Source organism: Arachis stenosperma, chromosome 6 (genome assembly GCF_014773155.1).
Source record: "Arachis stenosperma cultivar V10309 chromosome 6, arast.V10309.gnm1.PFL2, whole genome shotgun sequence".
NCBI lineage: Eukaryota > Viridiplantae > Streptophyta > Magnoliopsida > Fabales > Fabaceae > Arachis > Arachis stenosperma.
Window position 1 is genome coordinate 10,140,387 of NC_080382.1, and position 20,203 is coordinate 10,160,589.

At 35.5% G+C, this 20,203-nt stretch overlaps 2 protein-coding genes across 2 annotated transcripts; one reads left to right on the top strand and one right to left on the bottom strand.

Annotated features, from left to right (window-relative positions):
* Window positions 1–9,355: 9,355 nt before the first annotated feature.
* Window positions 9,356–10,081, bottom strand: LOC130933634 (uncharacterized). Its single transcript, XM_057863257.1, has one exon. It carries the CDS (start codon window positions 9,932–9,934, stop codon window positions 9,356–9,358), a length of 579 nt encoding a protein of 192 aa, XP_057719240.1. The 5' UTR covers window positions 9,935–10,081.
* Window positions 10,082–13,798: 3,717 nt separating this feature from the next.
* Window positions 13,799–18,943, top strand: LOC130933637 (uncharacterized). Its single transcript, XM_057863261.1, has one exon. The coding sequence runs from the start codon at window positions 13,799–13,801 to the stop codon at window positions 18,941–18,943; it is 5,145 nt and encodes a 1,714-aa protein (XP_057719244.1).
* Window positions 18,944–20,203: the final 1,260 nt, after the last annotated feature.

Consider the following 20,203-nt stretch of genomic DNA (forward strand, 5'->3'; position numbering starts at 1 on the left):
TTTTTTAGTTTTAAAACGTTGTATTAATTTTCTTGTTCTAAATATCTTTTTGTTTACCTTCTTGATTTCTGTTTCTAAATATGAAGATTCAGTTGTCAAATTTCTTATTTTTATAGATATAGCCATTATTCTTGTTTTCATATTCCTTTTAATTGTTTTTAAAGAAATAAGACTTTTTTGAAAATCTTTCATATTAGAATTTCTGCATCTTCTGCCATAGCTTCATTGTTATTTTCTAAAGATTCTATTATTTTTTCTAATTCTTCGACTTCTTTTTTCAGATTGTTATAAGATAATACTAAAGTTTTGAAAGCTCTTTGGTTTATTTCAGAAAACTTTAAATATTTCAAATGATTTTCTCTTTCAAAGAGTTCTTGTTTCTTATCTTGATAAGACACGTATATTTCTTCTTTATTTATCGTCATAATTTATTATTTAAAGTTTCATTCAACTTTTCAATTCTTTTTGTTAATTCCTTTATTTCAGAATCTTTTCCTTCAATTTTTAAATGAGATAGACTTAGAGGGCTGTTAATTTTAGATTCTCTTATTCTAAAACTAGATGATGAAAATGAATTTCTTGACGGTTGTTTTAATAACAAAACTGGGCTTTCAATAGCCTTATTTCTTGGAATTTCTGCTTTTACAAACTTTTAAAATAGTTCATCAACATAAATTCTTTCTTTATCTTTGAAGTCTATACTATGATGACTATTTGTCAGCGCATAATTAATTGCATATGTGATAGAAAATGGTTCATCATTTTGTTCCATTAAATCTATCTTATGAAATTTATAAGCCAGACTTAAGGATCTGCCGAGATTTTCGGTTGATAGAGGAATAGCGTATCCAATATGAGCATTGAATTTAACATTTACATTTGCCAAGTTACCATGGATTATTCCAATTATTTGATCTCTAGGATTAGTGATTCTTTTATCACAGATTGCCAGACTTATTGGAGAATTAATTCCTTTCATGTATGTGGATTTAACTAAAACTTGAATGGTACTAATATGAATCCATCCAATTTTAGATCTTTTTTGTTGATCTTTAATTTTTCCAATTTGTTTATTTACATCTTGTTCATTTATCAGAGCTATTTCAAGTTCTCCATTTGCGGATTGTATTTTTATTGGAGTTTCAATCTGAATTTTTCCATAATATATTATATTTTTTCTATTAAAGATTTCTTTTAGAGGATTTTGTTTATTAAAATTATCGTTAGGTTTAAGATCTAATTCCGTTTTTAAAATAGCTTGTTTTTCATTATCAAGTAAAGCAGTTAGCTTATAGTAATCAGATTCTTCAGTTATTTCTATATCTTCTAAATAATTCATAACTTAAAAAGATTGGGATAAAGATGTACCTTTCTGGAGAATAAACTTCTTTATTTATTGCTATTTTACAATATGTGTTTTGTTCTCCAGAGGGGAGATTTTACAAATTAATTCCAGAGGGGAATATCTTAGAATTATTTTTCTAATGGATCAGACTCCAGAATCGCCTCAGCTACTTCCTCTTCGCCCTCCTGGCCTGTGAGTACTCTAAGCTTCCTGCTTTCTGATTTCTGATGCTCTATCAAATAACTTAGCACTCTATTTATAATGGTTGGGTTTGATGGACAAATCCCATCCTTACCCTTCTTATGACGTCATTGCTTACGTCATTGAGCAATAATTCGCACCAACTACATTATTGGTGCCTTGTGACGAAAGCTCTTACATCATTCAACAATAATGTTGATGGATGACTCAGATGTCTCATCCTCTTCTTTTCCCATGTGGGTGGGGTCTTCAGCATTGTTGCTTTCTTCAGACATTTCTGAGGCGCACAGCTGGCACCTATGGTCTTCTTTGTCTTTTAGTAAATGGCATAGATTCCTCCTTATCCCGTCAGGAAGTTTTTCCAGTAATCCAGAAAAGTTGTAAAATGCTGATTCAAAATCCACTAGAAGTCTCATCTCTCTTGATTCAATTTGGTTTTTCTTACTAGAAACAATTAGAGTGTTTCTGCTTTTGTAGTTTATTCTTGTTCTGGATTCTTTGTTTATTTTTTGGGCTCTCTCGAAGACTCTTGCCAATGTACTGGCCAATCTTCCTTCGTTGCTATAAATTGATAGATCTTGAACTTGTTCTATTGGTTGAAAATCTCCTGGGAAGACTGACATGAAAATTACTTGAAATGCTGGGATCAAACATTCTCCTTCTTCATTGAAGATTGGCTGACTACTTGTAAATTTTAGGGATATATCTCTTGGTTCTCTTGCATCAATCATATTTTGAATTTTTTCACTGCATCTATAAAACCTGCAGGAAATTCTTTAATGATATTTAAATTGTCAAAAATTAGGATTGTATCAATTAATCCGTATTGGAAAAACTGATATGTATCAGAGGGTGAAGCCTCTGGGAAGATTACCAGCTTTGTTAGCTGTTCTTTGTTAATGGGATAATATCCCAATATTGCTCTTTTGTCTAGAGTCCAATTTAGAACCAGATTTAAGGTTTCTCTACAGTTTGATCTACATACCCTTTTCTTGTCATTTATTTCGGCTCTTGTGGGAATATTTTTCATTAGTCCAGTCCTTTGGGTTTTGTGGCTGGTCCACCACGCTTAGCTGGCTGAACTCTGATGGTGTTGCGAGCATTGGTATTGGAGCAGGTAATGTTGCTTGCTGGGGAACTTTCATGGCTTCCATGGCCTTCTTGATAGATTGAATTTTAGCTCTTAGCTGGTGGCAATGATTGCACCTTTCAAGCTCTTGTTCAAGCTTCTGGATTTCTTGATTCATTGTGTTGACAATGAACTCCATTCTCTTGTCAATGTATCTGCAATAATATTTTTATTTCCTTTAATGTACTCGATTTTTATTGGATATTGTAATAAAAACATTTGCCATCTTACCAGACGACCCTGATTATAATCAGATTGTAAATTATATCTAATAAAACCTGTTAAATAACTTGAATCTGTTCGTAATGTAAATTCCTTTGGAAGTAGATCAATCCTCCATTTCTTAATAGTTTTTATTGCTGCTAGAGTTTCTTTTTCATGGGTAGTATACCTCTGTTCTGTTGGTGTAAATGTTCCAGAAATATATCTGCATAGTAATTCCTTTGAGGAATGTTTAGAATCTAGTGATTCTTTTCTTTGTTCAAGCTTTTTTCAGCTTTTTTAGCTTTTAGACAGCCTGACCAGGTCTTGTCTGAAGCATCTGTTTCTACTATTAAATAGTCATCTTCTTCCGGAATATAAAGTTCTGGAAGATTTTTACAAAGTTCTTTAATTTTTTGAATCTGCAGGCTATCCTTTTCTTCCCATTTCCAATTCTTTTTTATACTTATTTTTGAAAATAAGTTTTTAGTATAATCTGTTATATTCTTTAAAAATCCTTGATCAGAAATATAATTTATGCATCCTAAAAATCTTTGTAATTATTTTCTATCTTCCATTTTATCAGGAAATAAATCTACTTTTTCTAATACATTTGGTTGAAGTTTTAACTTCCCTTCAGTAGATAGAATTAATCCAAGAAATTCTATTTCTTGTTTTGCTATCTTAGCTTTCTTTTTACTAAGGACTAAACCTTTTTCCTTACATCTTTCTAAGACAATTAGTAATTTTTGAAGATGATCTTCTTTATCTTGTTTTGTAAAGATTAGTATATCATCAATGTAAACTAGAACAAAATCATTTAAATCTTTTAAATTTTCTTCCATAAATCTCTGATAAATACCTGGAGCTTGTTTTAGTCCAAATGGTAGGACATTCCATTCGTAGAGTAATACTCCTGTTGATTCTTTTGTTGGACAAGTAAAGGCAGTTAATTTCTTTGTTTCTTCGTCTAAACGAAGTTGCCAATATCCTGATTTTGCATCGAGCGATGAAAACCAAGTTGCTCCTTTGATTTTTTCTAGAATGGAATCCTTTCTTGGGAGCTTATGAGCATCTCCTATGGTTGCTTCATTCATTTTTTTATAATTAATAACCATTCTTCGTTTTCCTCTTTTAATTTCGTTATTGTTTTCAACATAGAAGGCTGGAGCCGCATGAGGGCTTTTACTTAGTCTTATAATCCCTTTATCTAAAAGATCCTTACATTCAGATGAAAATTCTTCCTTATCTCGAGCTGAGTAGGGAATTCTATTTGGAACATTTATTTCCCTTGTAGGAACTTTTAGCTTAATACTTATTAATTCTTTGTTTGTATTTTTAATATCTAAAGGATTTTCAGCACAAACTTCATTTAAAAGTTCTTCTATTTTAATTTCAAGGTCATTTTTTGGAGTTTTTATCTGGAAATAAAGGTTCAAATAACATTCTTCTAGAATTGAAAATATTTTGAATTTTAAAATTTCGCTTATAGTAGTGGTTGGGATTTTTATTAATTTTGCCCTTTGATTTAGAGAGGAATCATATGGGGCTTTTAGAACTATTTATGTTAATTCTTGGATAAAAGGGTGATACAGCTTTAGGAAATTATTTTCTATAATTAAATCTATTCCAGATTCTAATTTATATATAGATGGAACGATGAATCTATAATTTTGAATGAAGACTTCAATCATTTCTGCTTTAAAATTAATTTTGTGTATAGATTTATCGGCTATTCTAATTCTTAGTGGATTTTCTAACTTTTTCCAATTAAGTCCTATATTTGAACTTGCAAAACATTTTGTTGCCCCTGTGTCTATGAAGGCATTAATAAATTTTTTTGTAATTTTTACAGTAATAAACGTAGCACTATTACTCAGTTCCTGAGTTTGTCTCTGAGTCTGTTTCTGAGACATATTCAAAAATATATTTTAGTTCATCATCAGATTCTTCTAGAGGTTCCATAAAACAAGTTTTTGCGATTTCCATTTGTTTAGTTAAGTCTTTTTTATTCTTCTTTTTTGGACATTCATTTGCATAATGTCCTTCTTCTTGACAATACCAACATTTACAGTTTTCTTTTTTATTTGGGCAATAATTCTTTGGTTTTTTATTGATACTTCTTTTCCTAAAATATCTCTTTTTTCTCCAATTTGGATAATATTTTCTTTTTCTAAAGTGATATTTTCTTTTTCTTTGGATATTTTTATAAGGATGGTATTTCCGAATATTTTTATTAGAACCATATTTTTGAGGAATTTCTTCGTTATCTTGACAACAAATTCTAATTATATTATTAAATCTTTTTTGAGTAGCTTCTTGCATACAGCGTTCTTTTATTTCCTCTCTTATAGCAAATGTTGCTCCACCGAAATTATTTTCGATTGTTTTATTATTTATTTCTCTTATAAATCTTCCCATGATGATTTCGTTAGCAGGATATGGAAGTTTTGTGATATACATGCTAAGATAATGATTTTTATCTTCTTCTTTTAATTTATAATAATATATTCTATATTCGCAAATATAGGATTCTATATAGCATAGATCGAATATTTGAATATTGGCCAAATGATTTTTTGCTTCTAAATACTCTTTTTCAGAAATTTCTTTTCTATGATCTATAACATTTTTTCCAAAAATTCTTTGTATAGAACTTTCATTATGTGTGCTATTCTATCATAAGCTGTTGTTTTTGCAGCTAATTCTTCTATTATTTTATTATCTATTGATAACATATAATTTCGTATAGTTCCTTTAGTGTGGAAACCTATGAAATTCCAGATATCCATTTCAGATAATTCATTTAATTTTGGGTTTGTATAAGCTTCTAATAGAAAAGAGTTCATCCAATCTTCGAAAATTTCTTTTTCGTTCTTTTTGCAATCTAGATCAAGCATTTTTTCTCCTTCTAGATCTTGAATTTTAGGATTATATTTTGATGGTATTTTAGTATATTTCGAATTTTTGCTTATAAATCCTTTTTTAAAGGCATAATTTTCAAAACCTGTTTCCCATTTAAATTGGGTTTGATTATTATTCCCAGATGTTCCAGCTTCATCCTTTACTTGTACTGGATGTACTGGTTCATCATCACTTGAATAGTCTAAAACATATTCTTCTCTTTCAGAGATTTCTGGTTCTTCTTTAATCTGAAAACCTTGTTCCAAAAAGTTGTCTTCTTGAGCCATTTTTAATTGTTTAAAAAGCATTGTAACTTCTTCTAATTTTTCATCAATATTCATAATTTTAGAGGCGGTCTAATCATTAGATTTGTTGTATCGATTTTATTTTGGATTTCTTCTTTCTTAGGAATTTCTTTTTGGAAATGTTTATCAAGAATTTGTTCAATTTTATTTATTATATTAGGCTCTTCTTTTTCTTTATTTTTCTGAAACTTTAGAGAGACTAATATTTCTTCAAGCATATCTATTATCGAATTTAATTGTGGATTAAAAGTATGATGAAGATGGGGATAATTATCTCCATGATAACATTTTTTAGAAACTCCGTGTGAAATATAAGTTTTTTCTGGTTTTTGAATACCTTCAATAAAACTTAAAGTAAAATTAAGATTTTGGGAAAACTCGTTTTGTATTGATTTTAAAAATTCAGTGTCATTACTATTGACATTAGTTAAGATCATTAGTTTTTGATCTATTAATTTTGATAGATTAATTATTTCTTCTCTTAAATCTTCTAATTTACTAGTTTTTTCCATTAGGTGACGCTTTTCTTTGTAAAGGGCTACGGTTTTAAGTTAAAAGTGTGGTTTTAGAATGTGTGGTTCAAATTTTGCCACATAGCACATCTTTAAAACAACATCTTTACCATATATTTCACCTAATATGATTTATACAAGTAAATTACCCATAAATTTATTTGTTATTTATTTAATTTTATCTATCATTTTAAAAGTTAACCATCAATTTTTAAATTTAGAATAATACCAGGAGGACAACGAATTGAGAATTTGAGATAGATATTTCATCTAGCTATTATAAAAATCAAATTACACATTTTTAAACAGTAAAGATTAATAAAATTAAAAAATTTACAGAATTAACAAATTAATTAAACAAAAAAATTAAAGGAATAAAGTGGGGATACAAATTATCCTTTAGAGTAGGTTTACAAGTTTGGTTTCGGATGATTTTGAAGGAAAAAGAAAGGTTTTAATTGGTTTTATTTTTGAGAGGATAATGATTTTTGAGGTTTTTATTAACCTTCCAAAATCCATCAAACTATTCATATTTTCAAATTCTCTAAAATTAGAGGTTTGATATTTAAATTTAAATTATATTTTTTTAATAAATTATTGTATTATCATTTATTTTTTAGTTTAATTTTGATATATTAATAGTGTAAATTATTTTGCATTATTGTTCAATCATACGCTGGTTTCTTTAAATAATTATTCATACATTAATGGTTAAAAATAATTATTTTTGTTGGCATAATGATACGCAATTATATACATGTCTGAAACTTTTTTATATACAATATTTTAATAATAGTTAAACTTGTAAAAATACTAGTATATATATTCGTATAACATACAAAAAAATTATTTTTTTTTTGTATTATGTCTAAAATATATGTAAAATAAATTTTTTATAGACATACTTAATGTATATAAAATAAACTCGTTTATAGTATAATATACATGTATTTTATTTACACTGTAAACGAGACATAATCACTCAAATATTTTTAAAAGTGTAATTTATTTCTTTTTATATTGTAAATAAAATATGTAATATAACTTAAAAATATAAATATTCTTTAAATTATATATATTAATAAATAAAATATTTAATTTATTTATTTACATAAAAAAATCCAATTTAAACTCATAATAAGTATTCATAAGTTATGAGTGGACACTGTTTTGGACTGGCAGTGTATGTACACTCTCTAAGACAATTTTATGGAAAAACCGTAGATTTCATATTTGGAACGCCAAGGTTGTGTTCCAGATAGGGATGTCAATGGGGTGGGGCGGGGGCGGGGATGCTTCCCTACTTCCCGTCCCCGCCCCCAGAATTAATTCCCGTCCCCGCCCCATTCTCCGTCATGGGGGATAATTGTCCTCATTCCCGTTCTCCGCATTTTCCGCGTTTCCCGCGGGGCCCCATTCCCCATCTCCCTATATTTAACATTCATATGGAAATTATAGTAAAAAATATCAAAAAAAACAAAAAAACAAACTAAAAAATATTATTACAAACACACAAACATATCTTATCTAAGATTATAAGTCCAGAAATACAACATAGCAAATCATAGTCCATAAAATAAAATCTTAAAATGCAACTTCCATTATAAAGAAAGCAATAAAACAAAATCTTTAACATCAAATATTCTTTCATTGTCGGCATAAAACTTTCAACAAACATCTCCATGTTCTCTGTTAAAACAATAGAGACAAATATGTTAACATACAGTGACGAGAATGGAAGCAAACACGCAGACGCAGAAGTGGAGAGGAGAAGGACGCCGTGCCTGAGGAGAGAGAACGACGTGGTGAAGCTGCTAGGGTGACGGCGCAAGAGTGGCCGGTGGCTAGCTGTGAGGGTTTTGAAGTTTGAACAAAGTGGAGAGTGAGTGAGTGACTGGAGTCTAGAGAGTTGGGGTTTGGATGGGAATAGAGAGTTAGAGAGGGCGCAGCAACAAAGGTGAGAAGGGAATATAGGGTTAAGGTTTTTTAATGGGTGAAATTACTAAAATACTCCCTATGTTAGAAATAAAGTAAGAGTATTTAAGTAAGTTTAACAATTCGGAGAATTATCGGGGATGGGGCGGGGATCCCCGCTCGGGTCCCCGCGACTGTCTCGGGAGAATTTTGCTCCCCATCCCCATCCCCACGGGGAAAATTCCCCACCATCGGGGCCCCATTTGGGGCGGTCTCCGCGGGAATCCCCACCTGCTGGGAATTTTTGACACCCCTAGTTCCAGAGCTGCAACCTGTACCCCGACTAGAGTACACCAATGCCTTTATTTAGAATTACACCCACATTCACTTTATTTTAGATCTCTCGACATTAATTACAGAGTAGCGTGATTTAATTGAAACACTATAGCCCTCATCCCATTTTGCATTTATTTATTTAAATTGAAGGGCTTTGCTAAGAAGATGTGAATGCTGATAACAATTTTGGATTAAATTAAATTCTCTTTTGATACTGGCATTATTTTACTTTTTATGTTACCATTTAACCTTTTGTTGTTTGGCATGAAATTACTGAAGACAATAATTTTAATTGTTTGTTAAGGCATATAATGGTACGAAGTGATGGTTTATAAAAATGAACAAGAATGGTAAAGTTCGTTGTCCATTAATGGAAGAATGAAGGATACCTTAGCATAAGGCATGATTTAGATTTCAAATGTGATTAAGATAGCCATAATAAGTAGTTTTTGTGACGGCGCAATAAACCGAAAAACTGAGCCGTTTACAAGCGCAAAGAAACGCGTGTCTAGTTTTGGAAGTTCTTATTTGGCAAGAAATTGGTGATGGCGGTGGCAAGGTCGACAAGGGTACGGAGCTGCCTGCTCTTAACGGAGAGAATATCATCATCTCCGGGAATAGAAGCATCACAGGTGTCAATGGCGGCATAAGCAGCGCGGAGCCAGGTGTGTGCGTCTCTGTCAGCCCCCTGCAACAAGGAAGCAACGGCGTCATCCAGCTGCATTCCGGCGTCCAAGACGTTCTCCTTGCAGTCAGACAAACCCTGCTGGATGGCCGGGCTCATGTCTGGATCATCGATGAATCTGGTAACGTCGTCCAGCATGCTGGAGGCGTCCAGGGACGCCGCCCTCAGTGCCACCACTGCCAAGTCGGTCAGGCCTGCGCCGGCTAACTCTGATGGATCAGAGAACAACACTTTCAGGCACAGATCCTTTTTTGGTGACATGGAGCAAAGAAACTTGATCAGTTCTGGTCCCTTGGGTCCATGGCTTGGTGCCCCGGCTGCCTCCTCGAGTGCCGCAACTTGCTGTGCCACCATGATCACGCAGATTGCCATCAATGAGAAGATTTTCATGGCGCGTGCCATCTTTATTTCTTTATCTTTCTTTTCTCTTTTTTCTTCTCACTGTGTAGCTACCTGCCTCAGCTCTCTACGTGAATATGCCAACCACGAAAAATTTACATGCAGCTTTCAAGTTTTATACTTTACTCTGCGGTCTTGCTTTCATTTTGTCCCTTCAATACCGTTTGCTGTCAGGTTTACCGAAAATAATGATCCACTTATTGCGTTCTGCGCTTCATATTTTTTTTCCCGGTAATATGCGCTTCTTATTTTACTTCTTCTGAGTTTTGACCTTGTAAGCATGGGAATGTCTTTGGTGAAAAAAGAATAATAAGATCCTTAAAAGACCATACAACAAAATGCCAAATGAATGGTTGCCGTGTTGAACTTGTTGAAAATGCTAGATTTGCCACAAAATTGAATGTATTTTGCGGATTGGTCCCAACATGGTTCAATTAAAACAATTTTGTACGTACCGTTTTTTTTTTTTTTTTAGGAATTGATTTCCATTTTTTTTAAAAAAAAATGGTTTATATTTTTTATTTTTTGAACTTTGCTACATGGACCAAACCCACAACCCACTGAAACACAACTTATATAGAAACCTTCAATTACCTAGTATCTAATAACATTATCCATTCTCACTAGAATTTCATCTTCTCAGTTAAGGCAGCTTTTGTCTTTTCTTTGTCTTCAAAAAAAAAAAAGTCTGCAACAACACCACATTACTATTGGTCTTTGGAACCATCATGTTCATATCCTCAAAGGTCCTCTCATTCTGCCATCTAATCATGTTATGTGTTAAATGGTAAAATCCAACCAAAAATTCTCCTCAATGCTTCTCTCCACTTTCTACCAAGATTAGGATCACAAACAGAAAATCCAACACCTTTCAGTAACTTACAATTAGACTCAAAAAAACCACCACACCCCAAATCACCATTTCCATCAAGCTTCAAACTTTTGAACAGTCTAGAAACATGAATAACATAATTTTCCATATTGAGATTTTGATCCAAGGAAAAAACAGTGGCTGAAGGTGATAAACCACGAGACAAATAAGGAACACAATGGCAAATTTCAAACACAATTTTAATCCTTGCTAACACAGTGAAAACAAACCTAACAAGCAACAAAACAACGCCATCAAAACCTTTGTTCCACCAAGATTTTTCCTTTAACTTCTTAACCTCTTGCTTCTGCCAGAAAATCTTTTGTTGAAGATCACAGAGTTTCTAGGGCAATTTACGTTTTTAAATTTTTTGAACTTCAATTTTACGTAAATACATTGTTTCAAAAACGGATACATAAATACATTATTTCACTATTTTATATAAACCGTTACTGCCAGTAGCAGTTTACAATTGCACAGAAATTGCTAGTACCAGCCGCTGATTATGTGTATTTTTGGTTGGTCATAAACCGTTGCTGCCAGCAGCGGTTTATGTAGGTTGGTGTGTGTGCGTAAACCGCTGGTGCCTATAGCGGTTTAAGTTTAGTATAGTATGTGTCAATGGACTTCCTATATAAACCATGGAGGGCCAAATGTACAGAGGTAGAGTTTTATTCACAAATGGATGAGGAGGATAGTATTAAAAAAATACAATACTCAAAGTATTAAATTATATAAATCAAGACTATTTTTTTTTATTCTCATATCTTTTACAATTTATAAATAATAAAATAGTTTATTTTTAGCCAAAAGTTTACTAAATCATATATTTTTCTCTTTAACAATCACTTCATTTTCTTTTATTTATATCAACCATACAAAAGATACTAGGAGAGTTTGAAACATGGGTTGTGTTCTTTGCTGCTGATTTACATTTGAGGTTCTAGCTAAACGAATTTTTTTTATTTGTGCAACTTTATTGTTTTATGCCAAAAAATAAAAATTATTTGTATTTTATAGTTGATTGATTGGATAAATAATAGTGATAACATCATAATTTTGATGAATAAAATAAAAAATATAAATATGTATGTAATAATTTTTTATTTGTATTTCTTATTAAAATGAGACTAAATAGCAAATCAAAGAGTGAGTATTGACAGAGTACTAAAATATATAAACTAAGACTAATTTTTTTTATATTCATCCCTTCTAAAACTCATGAATGATAAAATAATTTATTTTTAGTAAAAAATAGTGAATTTTTTCACTAAAAATAGCAAATCAAATAAAAAAAATTCACTATTTTTTACTAAAAAAAAATTATTTTATCATTCATGAATTTTAGAAGGGATGAAGATAAAAAAAAGTAGTCTTAGTTTATATATTTTAGTACTCTATGAATATTCCCTCTTTGATTTGCTATTTAGTTTCATTTTAATAATAAATACAAATAAAAAATTATTACATGCATATTTATATTTTTTATTTTATTTATCAAAATTATGATGCTATCACTATTATTTATCCAATCAATCAATTATAAAATATAAATAGTTTTTATTTTTTGGCATAAAACAACAAAGTTGCACAAATAAAAAAATTCATTTAGCTAGAATCTCAAATGCAAATCAGCAGCAAAGAACACAACCCATGTTTCAAACTCTCTTAGTATCTCTTGTATGGTTGATATAAATAAAAGAAAATAAAGTGATTGTTAAAGAGAAAAATATATGATTTAGTGAATTTTTGGCTAAAAATAAATTATTTTATTATTTATAAATTGTAAAAGAGATGAGAATAAAAAAATAGTCTTAATTTATATAATTTAATACTTTGAATATTGTATTTTTTTAATACTATCATCCCCATCCATTTGTGAATAAAACTCTACCTCTCTATATTTGGCCCCTCCATGATTTATATAGAGAGCCCATTGACACATACTAAACGTAAACCGCTATAGGCACCAGCGGTTTAGCACACCAACCTACATAAACCGCTGCTGGCAGCAGCGGTTTATGACCAACAAAAAATACACATAATTCGCGGCTGGTACTAGCGGTTTCTGTGCAATTGTAAACCGCTACTGGCAGTAGCGGTTTATATAAAATAGTGAAACAATGTATTTACGTATCCGTTTTTGAAACAATGTATTTACGTAAAATTGGGATTCAAACAATTTAAAAATGTAAATTGCCCGAGTTTCTAATTATCCTTATTATTAACTGAACAAGGTTCAGCTTTACCATTATTGTTGTTACTACTATGGTTAAGTGCTTTTCTCAACGCACTTTTTAGAACCGAAAGCTCTACCCAAATTCTAAACTTTTCCCAAACTTTCTCCAATCGTTACTCTATTTTATTTGTAAACCAGCCCATGTATTTTTTATTATTTGAGTTTACAACCTGGTCCTTCAAGGTTCATAATATACTTTCTCTGAGTTTTGACCTTGTAAGCATGGGAATGTCTTTGGTGAAAAAAGAATAATAAGATCCTTAAAAGACCATACAACAAGATGTCAAATGAATGGTTTATGATATGACCAGTAAACATCGGTTACACATTATAGCTCGATTACACTTCAGGCCCGATCATAACCGACGATTTCATCATGGCCATAAATGGCCCCAAGTCAATAACGTCGGATTTACAATTTATCCTCTTCCTAGACGTTACATCTGAAGGATAACGGCCGACTTCTCCTGCTAATATAAAGCAGGCAAAAGACCAAAAGAAGGTACGTCACTTTCCTAAATTAAGAACTATTACCCCCTTGATACTAACTTGAGCGTCGGAGTGCCTTTGCAGGTACCCACCTCGCCGTTCATCCGTCGCCGACGTATACCTCGGTCCACTCTAGGAGTCCGCCGATCTTACCAGAGGACGAGCTATACCTCGAAATTACCAGGCAAGAACATTTGGCGCCCACCGTGGGGCCGAGCAACTTGAAAAACCATTCGCAAAGGTCCCAAAACACCCTTAAAATACTACCATGGCTGACGTTCCTCCCCCAACCCCATCTGAGCTCCTTCGGATGGTGACCGAGCTTCAACAAGCAAATCAACAAATGGCGGAGGAAAACCGAAGAATGCAGGAACAAATTGCGCAATTGGTCACTAATCGGCTGGAACACAATGATGATCTTCATAACCGAGAGGAAAATCATGAACGTCGGTCAATGCCGACCCATGTTTCTGAAACACCCCAACAGGAAGAAGAAGAAGCCCACCAGACAGAAAGGTCCCAACCAGAGGTTGAGGAAGATGAGCGCGACAATTCCGCCGGACCGTTCACGGCCGACATTATGAATTTTCAGCTTCCCCGACAGTTCACCCTGCCGACCACTCTGACCCCTTATGATGGATTGGGAGATCCAAAGCAGCATATTAAGAAATTCCGATCTATTATGATCGTTAATGGTGCATCTGACCCTATTTTATGCCGTTGTTTTCCATCTTTTTTAGACGGTCCTGCACTTGACTGGTTTTGTTCTTTGCCTGCAGATTCAATATCGCGTTTTCAAGAGTTGGCAAAGCAGTTCGAAGACCACTTCGCAGCATCTGCAATATACCTGCACGATTCTGACTACCTGACGACTATCAAACAAGGACCACAAGAGAGCCTGAAGGATTATATCACTCGCTTTACAAAAGTCGCCATGAAGATCCCCGACCTTCATCCTGAAGTCCATCTCCATGCAATTAAGAGCGGCCTCCGTCCGGGCAAGTTTCAGGAGACAATAGCTGTGAGTAAACCGAAAACCTTGGCCGAATTCCGCGAAAAAGCCCAGGGACAGATAGATGTTGAAGAACTTCGGCAAGCCCGCAAAACAGAAAAGTCGACCGCGGCTAAGGATGATGATAAGCCCCGCGACAGTAAGAAAGCATTCAGGCCAGTTCCCCGTTATGAGTCATACACTCAATTCAACACAAAGAGAGATGACATTATTAAAGAAATACTCAACTCCAAATTAATCAAGCCTCCTCGTAAAGCCGGCGCTTATCCGGAATCCAAGACCGTTGATAAATCCAAATATTGCACCTTTCATCAGAAACACGGTCACACAACGGATGAATGTGTGATCGCTAAAGATCTCCTAGAGCGCCTCGCAAGACAAGGACACCTCGACAAGTTCATTGCCGGGCGTATGCAGAAGAATACAACCTCGGCTTCCGACCTTGTGACAGCAAGTTCCTCATCAAAAGAAAAAGATAAGACACCAGCCCAACCCAGAGGAATCATTAATTGTATTTCAGGAGGATATGCGGGAGGTGGACATACTAGCTCAGCCCGGAAGAGAACTTATCGGGCCATGTTGGCCGTCACAGATGCCCCTAAAGTTCCTCAGCCGGTCCAAGATTTCCCAGAAATGACTTTCGGATCAACCGACTTTAATCATACCGATGCTAATTATGACGATCCTGTGGTGATTTCTATCCAGTTGGGGGATTTAATAGTCCGCAAAGTACTTCTCGACCCCGGAAGTAGTGCAGACGTCTTATTCTTTACCACCTTCGAAAAGATGAAACTAAGTAACAAAACTTTGCAACCATACCATGGAGACTTGGTCGGATTTTCCGGGGAGCGAGTCCCTGTTTTGGGTTCCGTGTGGTTACAAACCACACTCGGTGAGCAACCATTATTTAAGACACAAGACATTCAATATCTTGTTGTCGACTGTTTTAGTCCTTACAATCTCATATTAGGTAGACCATTTTTGAATAAATTTACGGCAATTGTGTCTACAGTTCACCTTTGTGTTAAGTTCCCTGTGCAGGATAATTTAGTGACAACGATACATGGTGACCTCCATGAAGCTCGGCAATGCTATAATACAAGCCTGAAGCCCATCAAAAGGAACAACATGGTTCAGGTCAACTCCATCCAACCCGACCAGCCGAGTTTAACAGAAATCGATCCAAGAGCCGACTTTGAAGATCGGCCCATGCCAAACGAGGATTTAACAAAGGTGGCCCTGACCGAGGACCCCGCCAAATACACCTTTATGGGGACATCAATCAGCAAGGAGGAGAAGGAATCACTCATAAAGTTTTTGCGACAGAATGCCGACTTGTTTGCTTGGACATCTGCCGATATGCCCGGAATAGACCCATCTGTTATCACCCACAAATTAGCAATTAATCCAGAAGCTCGCCCAGTTTCTCAAAAGAAAAGAAACCTCGAAGCAGAAAAACGCCTTGCGTCCCTTGCCGAGGTAAAAAAGCTCATTGCTGCAAATTTCATCAGAGAAATCAGGTTCACAACATGGCTCGCCAATGTTGTTATGGTAAAAAAGAGTAACGGTAAGTGGCGCATGTGCGTCGATTTTACTGACCTAAATAGGGCATGTCCCAAAGATGCTTATCCTTTACCTTGCATTGACACTTTAGTTGACAATTCCTGCGGTTATGGTTCGCTGAGTTTTATGGACGCATACTCTGGTTATAACCAGATCCTCATGCATCCATCAGACAAAGACAAAACTGCCTTTATAACTGAATATGGTAATTACTGCTATAATGTTATGCCTTTTGGTCTAAAGAATGCAGGTGCAACATATCAGCGATTAATGAATAAGGTCTTCGAGAACCAGATAGGTCGGAATATCGAAGTTTACGTGGACGACATGGTGGCAAAGACCATAGTCGGCAACTCTCATATACATGACCTAGCCGAGATTTTCGGGCAGATCCGACGATATAACATGAGACTGAATCCTGAAAAGTGTGCGTTCGGAGTACGCGGAGGAAAATTCCTCGGATTTATTCTTACCAGCCGAGGAATTGAAGCAAATCCTGAAAAGTGTCAGGCGATCCTTGATATGCAAAGCCCAAAAACGGTAAAGGAGGTGCAACGGCTCACAGGACGCCTCGCCGCCTTATCCAGATTTCTACCCTGTTTGGCAGCAAAGTCTTTTACCTTTTTCCAATGTTTAAAAAAGAAAACAAAACATTTTGAATGGACTGAAGACTGTGAATCAGCATTTCAAAATTTAAAACAATTCCTTTCAAAACCACCTGTTTTACAAAAGCCAAGACCTAATGAGCCATTATGTATATACCTGTCTATTACTGATACAGCAATTAGTTCTGTCCTTGTAACAGAAACGCAGAAAGGTCAACAACCGATCTATTTTGTAAGTAAATCACTGCAGGGTGCCGAGCTTCGTTACCCAAAGTTGGAAAAGCTGACGTTGGCCTTAGTCTTCTCCTCAAGACGACTCCGACCATATTTCCAGGGACACACTATCATCGTCAGGACCGAACAACCCCTTCGGCACGTCCTCTCAAAGCCGGAATTAGCAGGCAGACTTATCAAATGGGCAATTGCACTTTCTGAATTTGATATCCAATACCAACCAAGAGGATCCGTCAAATCCCAATACTTAGCAGATTTCGTTGCAGAGCTTACCCAACCAAGTATGGAAGAACAGAACTCGGACTGGAGCCTGTTTGTGGATGGAGCCTCAAACCCCCAAGGGTCAGGTGCAGGAGTATTACTCGAAAGTCCTGAAGGTATCATCCTCGAACATTCTCTCCGATTCTCCTTTAAAGCTAGTAATAACCAAGCCGAGTACGAAGCCCTCATCGCCGGGCTCAGGTTAGCAATTGATTTACACATTACCACCTTAAAGGTTTATTGCGATTCTCTATTAATAGTCCAACAGGTTAATCAGGTCTTTCAAACTAAAGATCAGCTTTTATTGAAATACTTAGAGCTTGTACAGCAGTTGGTAAATGGCTTTCGAAAAATCGAAATTTGCCACATTCCTAGAGAACAAAATCATAGGGCTGACATTTTATCAAAACTAGCTACTACACAGTCACACACAGCAACATTATTACAGTCAACTTTAGAGAAGCCGAGCATACATGTCATGAGCACTTTAAACGCTTTCAATGAAACAAGTTGGCAACTACCTTACATACAGTATTTAAAAGAGGGTTCTCTTCCGAAAGAGATCTCAGATAAGAAAAGGTTTCGACGACAAGCTTCTTTCTTCACGTTAATGAATAACACTCTGTATAGGCGGGGATACTCCCGACCACTTTTGAAATGTTTGGACAGGAATGAGGCCGATCTTGCGTTAGCCGAAGCTCATGAAGGAATATGTGGCATACACTCGGGGGCAAGAAGCCTGGCACAGAAAATACTTCGAGCCGATTTTTACTGGCCGAGTCTGTGGGAGGATAGCAGAAAGAAGGTCAGAACTTGTGACCAGTGTCAAAAGCACGCACCGATCATTAACATCCCAGCCGAGCAGCTTCACCAGTCTGTAGTAAGCTGGCCATTTAACCAGTGGGGGATTGACATCCTCGGCCCGTTTCCTACCGCACCCGGGCAATTGAAATATTTGGTCGTGGCTATTGATTACTTCAGCAAATGGATTGAAGCACAACCCCTGGCAAGAATCACATCCTCCCAGATGATATCCTTTGTTTGGAAATATATCATATGCAGATTCGGAATTCCCCGGCATATTGTCACCGACAATGGTCGGCAATTTACCGATCATAGTTTTAAAGACTTTTTACAGAAGCTGAAGATAAATCACCACTTTTCATCGGTGGAACACCCACAATCTAATGGCTTAGCTGAAGCCGCCAATAAGGTCGTCCTGCACGCTTTAAGAAAAAAGCTCGACAACGCCAAGGGGCTCTGGGCCGAGCTGATCCCAGAGGTATTATGGTCATACAATACTACCGTACATACATCAACCAAAGAAACCCCTTTTAGGTTGGTCTATGGATCCGAGGCTATGATTCCCTTAGAAGTTTCACAACAATCCTTAAGAGCCCTAGCTGAAAATCATGATCAAGCTCGCCGAGCAGAACTTGACTTAATCGAAGAAATTAGGAATACAGCAGCCATTCGTCACCAGGCTCTACAGCAACAACTAAATCGAAGACATGCCAAACGAGTTCAACCAAGGTCCTTCAATGTCGGAGATCTGGTCCTGAGAAAAACTGAAGCGGCTCGCCGACCACCCTCCCATGGAAAACTTGCAGCAACATGGGACGGACCCTACCGTATACTCGAAGTCCTTGGCAGAGGAGCTTACAGACTAGAACATTTGGATGGCACTAACATTCCGAGTTCATGGAATGTTAGCTCTTTAAAGCAATATTTCAGTTAAAGCAAAGCAGAGTGCTGGTACTCTTTTTCCTCACTTGAGATTTTTCCCAAAAAGGGTTTTGCTCAAGGAGGTTTTAACGAGACCAGCCTACCCGAGTTAAAATTGTAAGGTACTGCTTTGACCAAAGTTTGAATGCATTTATATATACTTTTAACAAGTTCTGTCTAACTGAATTTATGTTATCATTAAATATCACGAGGAGTTTGTTACCAAATAACTCCCTTTACAGACAAACAAGTCATCAAAATATCATTCCAGCCCCATTAACGGGTATCAGACAACGTAATTAGGACCATCCAAAACCTAATTACGCAGATCGTTAACAATAAACAGTCATGAACGTTCGTTCTACAAAACAAAAGAAAAACTGCTAAAATACTACACTGAACTACTACTTAGCTAAGTTATCACCACCTTCCTCAATCACTTCCTCGTCATCTACAAGCTGGCCGTCCCGAATCACCTTGCCCGGATCCATCTCCCCAAAATCGGCATCAGGCATTAGAAACTTGGCCTGCGTCACAGCACGGTAAAATCCTTCAGCAAAAGCATCAAGAATGTCACCTTCTCTACTCGCCTCGAATTCCTTCATCTGGGCGGTAAGATCAATAACTCGCTTATTCATATTTTCAACATCACTATTCTTCTTTTTTAACAGTTCAGCATCATTTTCACGATTCTCTTTTTCAACCTTTAATTCCTTTTCCAAATCAGAAAACTTTTTCTGCAGTTCTGTTAAGGCTAATTCTCTAGCCGATAATTGTTCCTTTAGGGAACCGACCTGTTCAGCCTCAGTAGCCATTTTCTTATGCCTTTTTTCTTGGCTACGGCCAACACAAGCCAATCGAAAGCCCAACACCTGAGATTTAAATATTCAACTATTAAAAACCTTACAGACATAAGTAGTTAAACAGAACCAATAGTTAGAATGAATCTACCTGCAGAAACTGATCAACTCCAACATCCCCGACCTCTTCCACCCGAGCTATGTCAGCATCGCCCTGCACAACTTCGTCCGCAATAACATTAAACGGAAAACCTCGGTCCCAAAGAGATGAACTATCTCCTTTGTTGTCAAAAACGTGAAGCTTCTCCTGCTTCGCACTAAAACTAGACAAGTCATCAAGTTGAATAACAGCTTCCTTGCCCTGATCTCCCGAGGTAGCAGTACCCTCTGTCTTTCTTTTCTTAAAGACAATCCCCTTCTTTCTTGGGAGAGGCTGATCGACCTCTCCCCCAATATCCATCTTTTCCGCATTC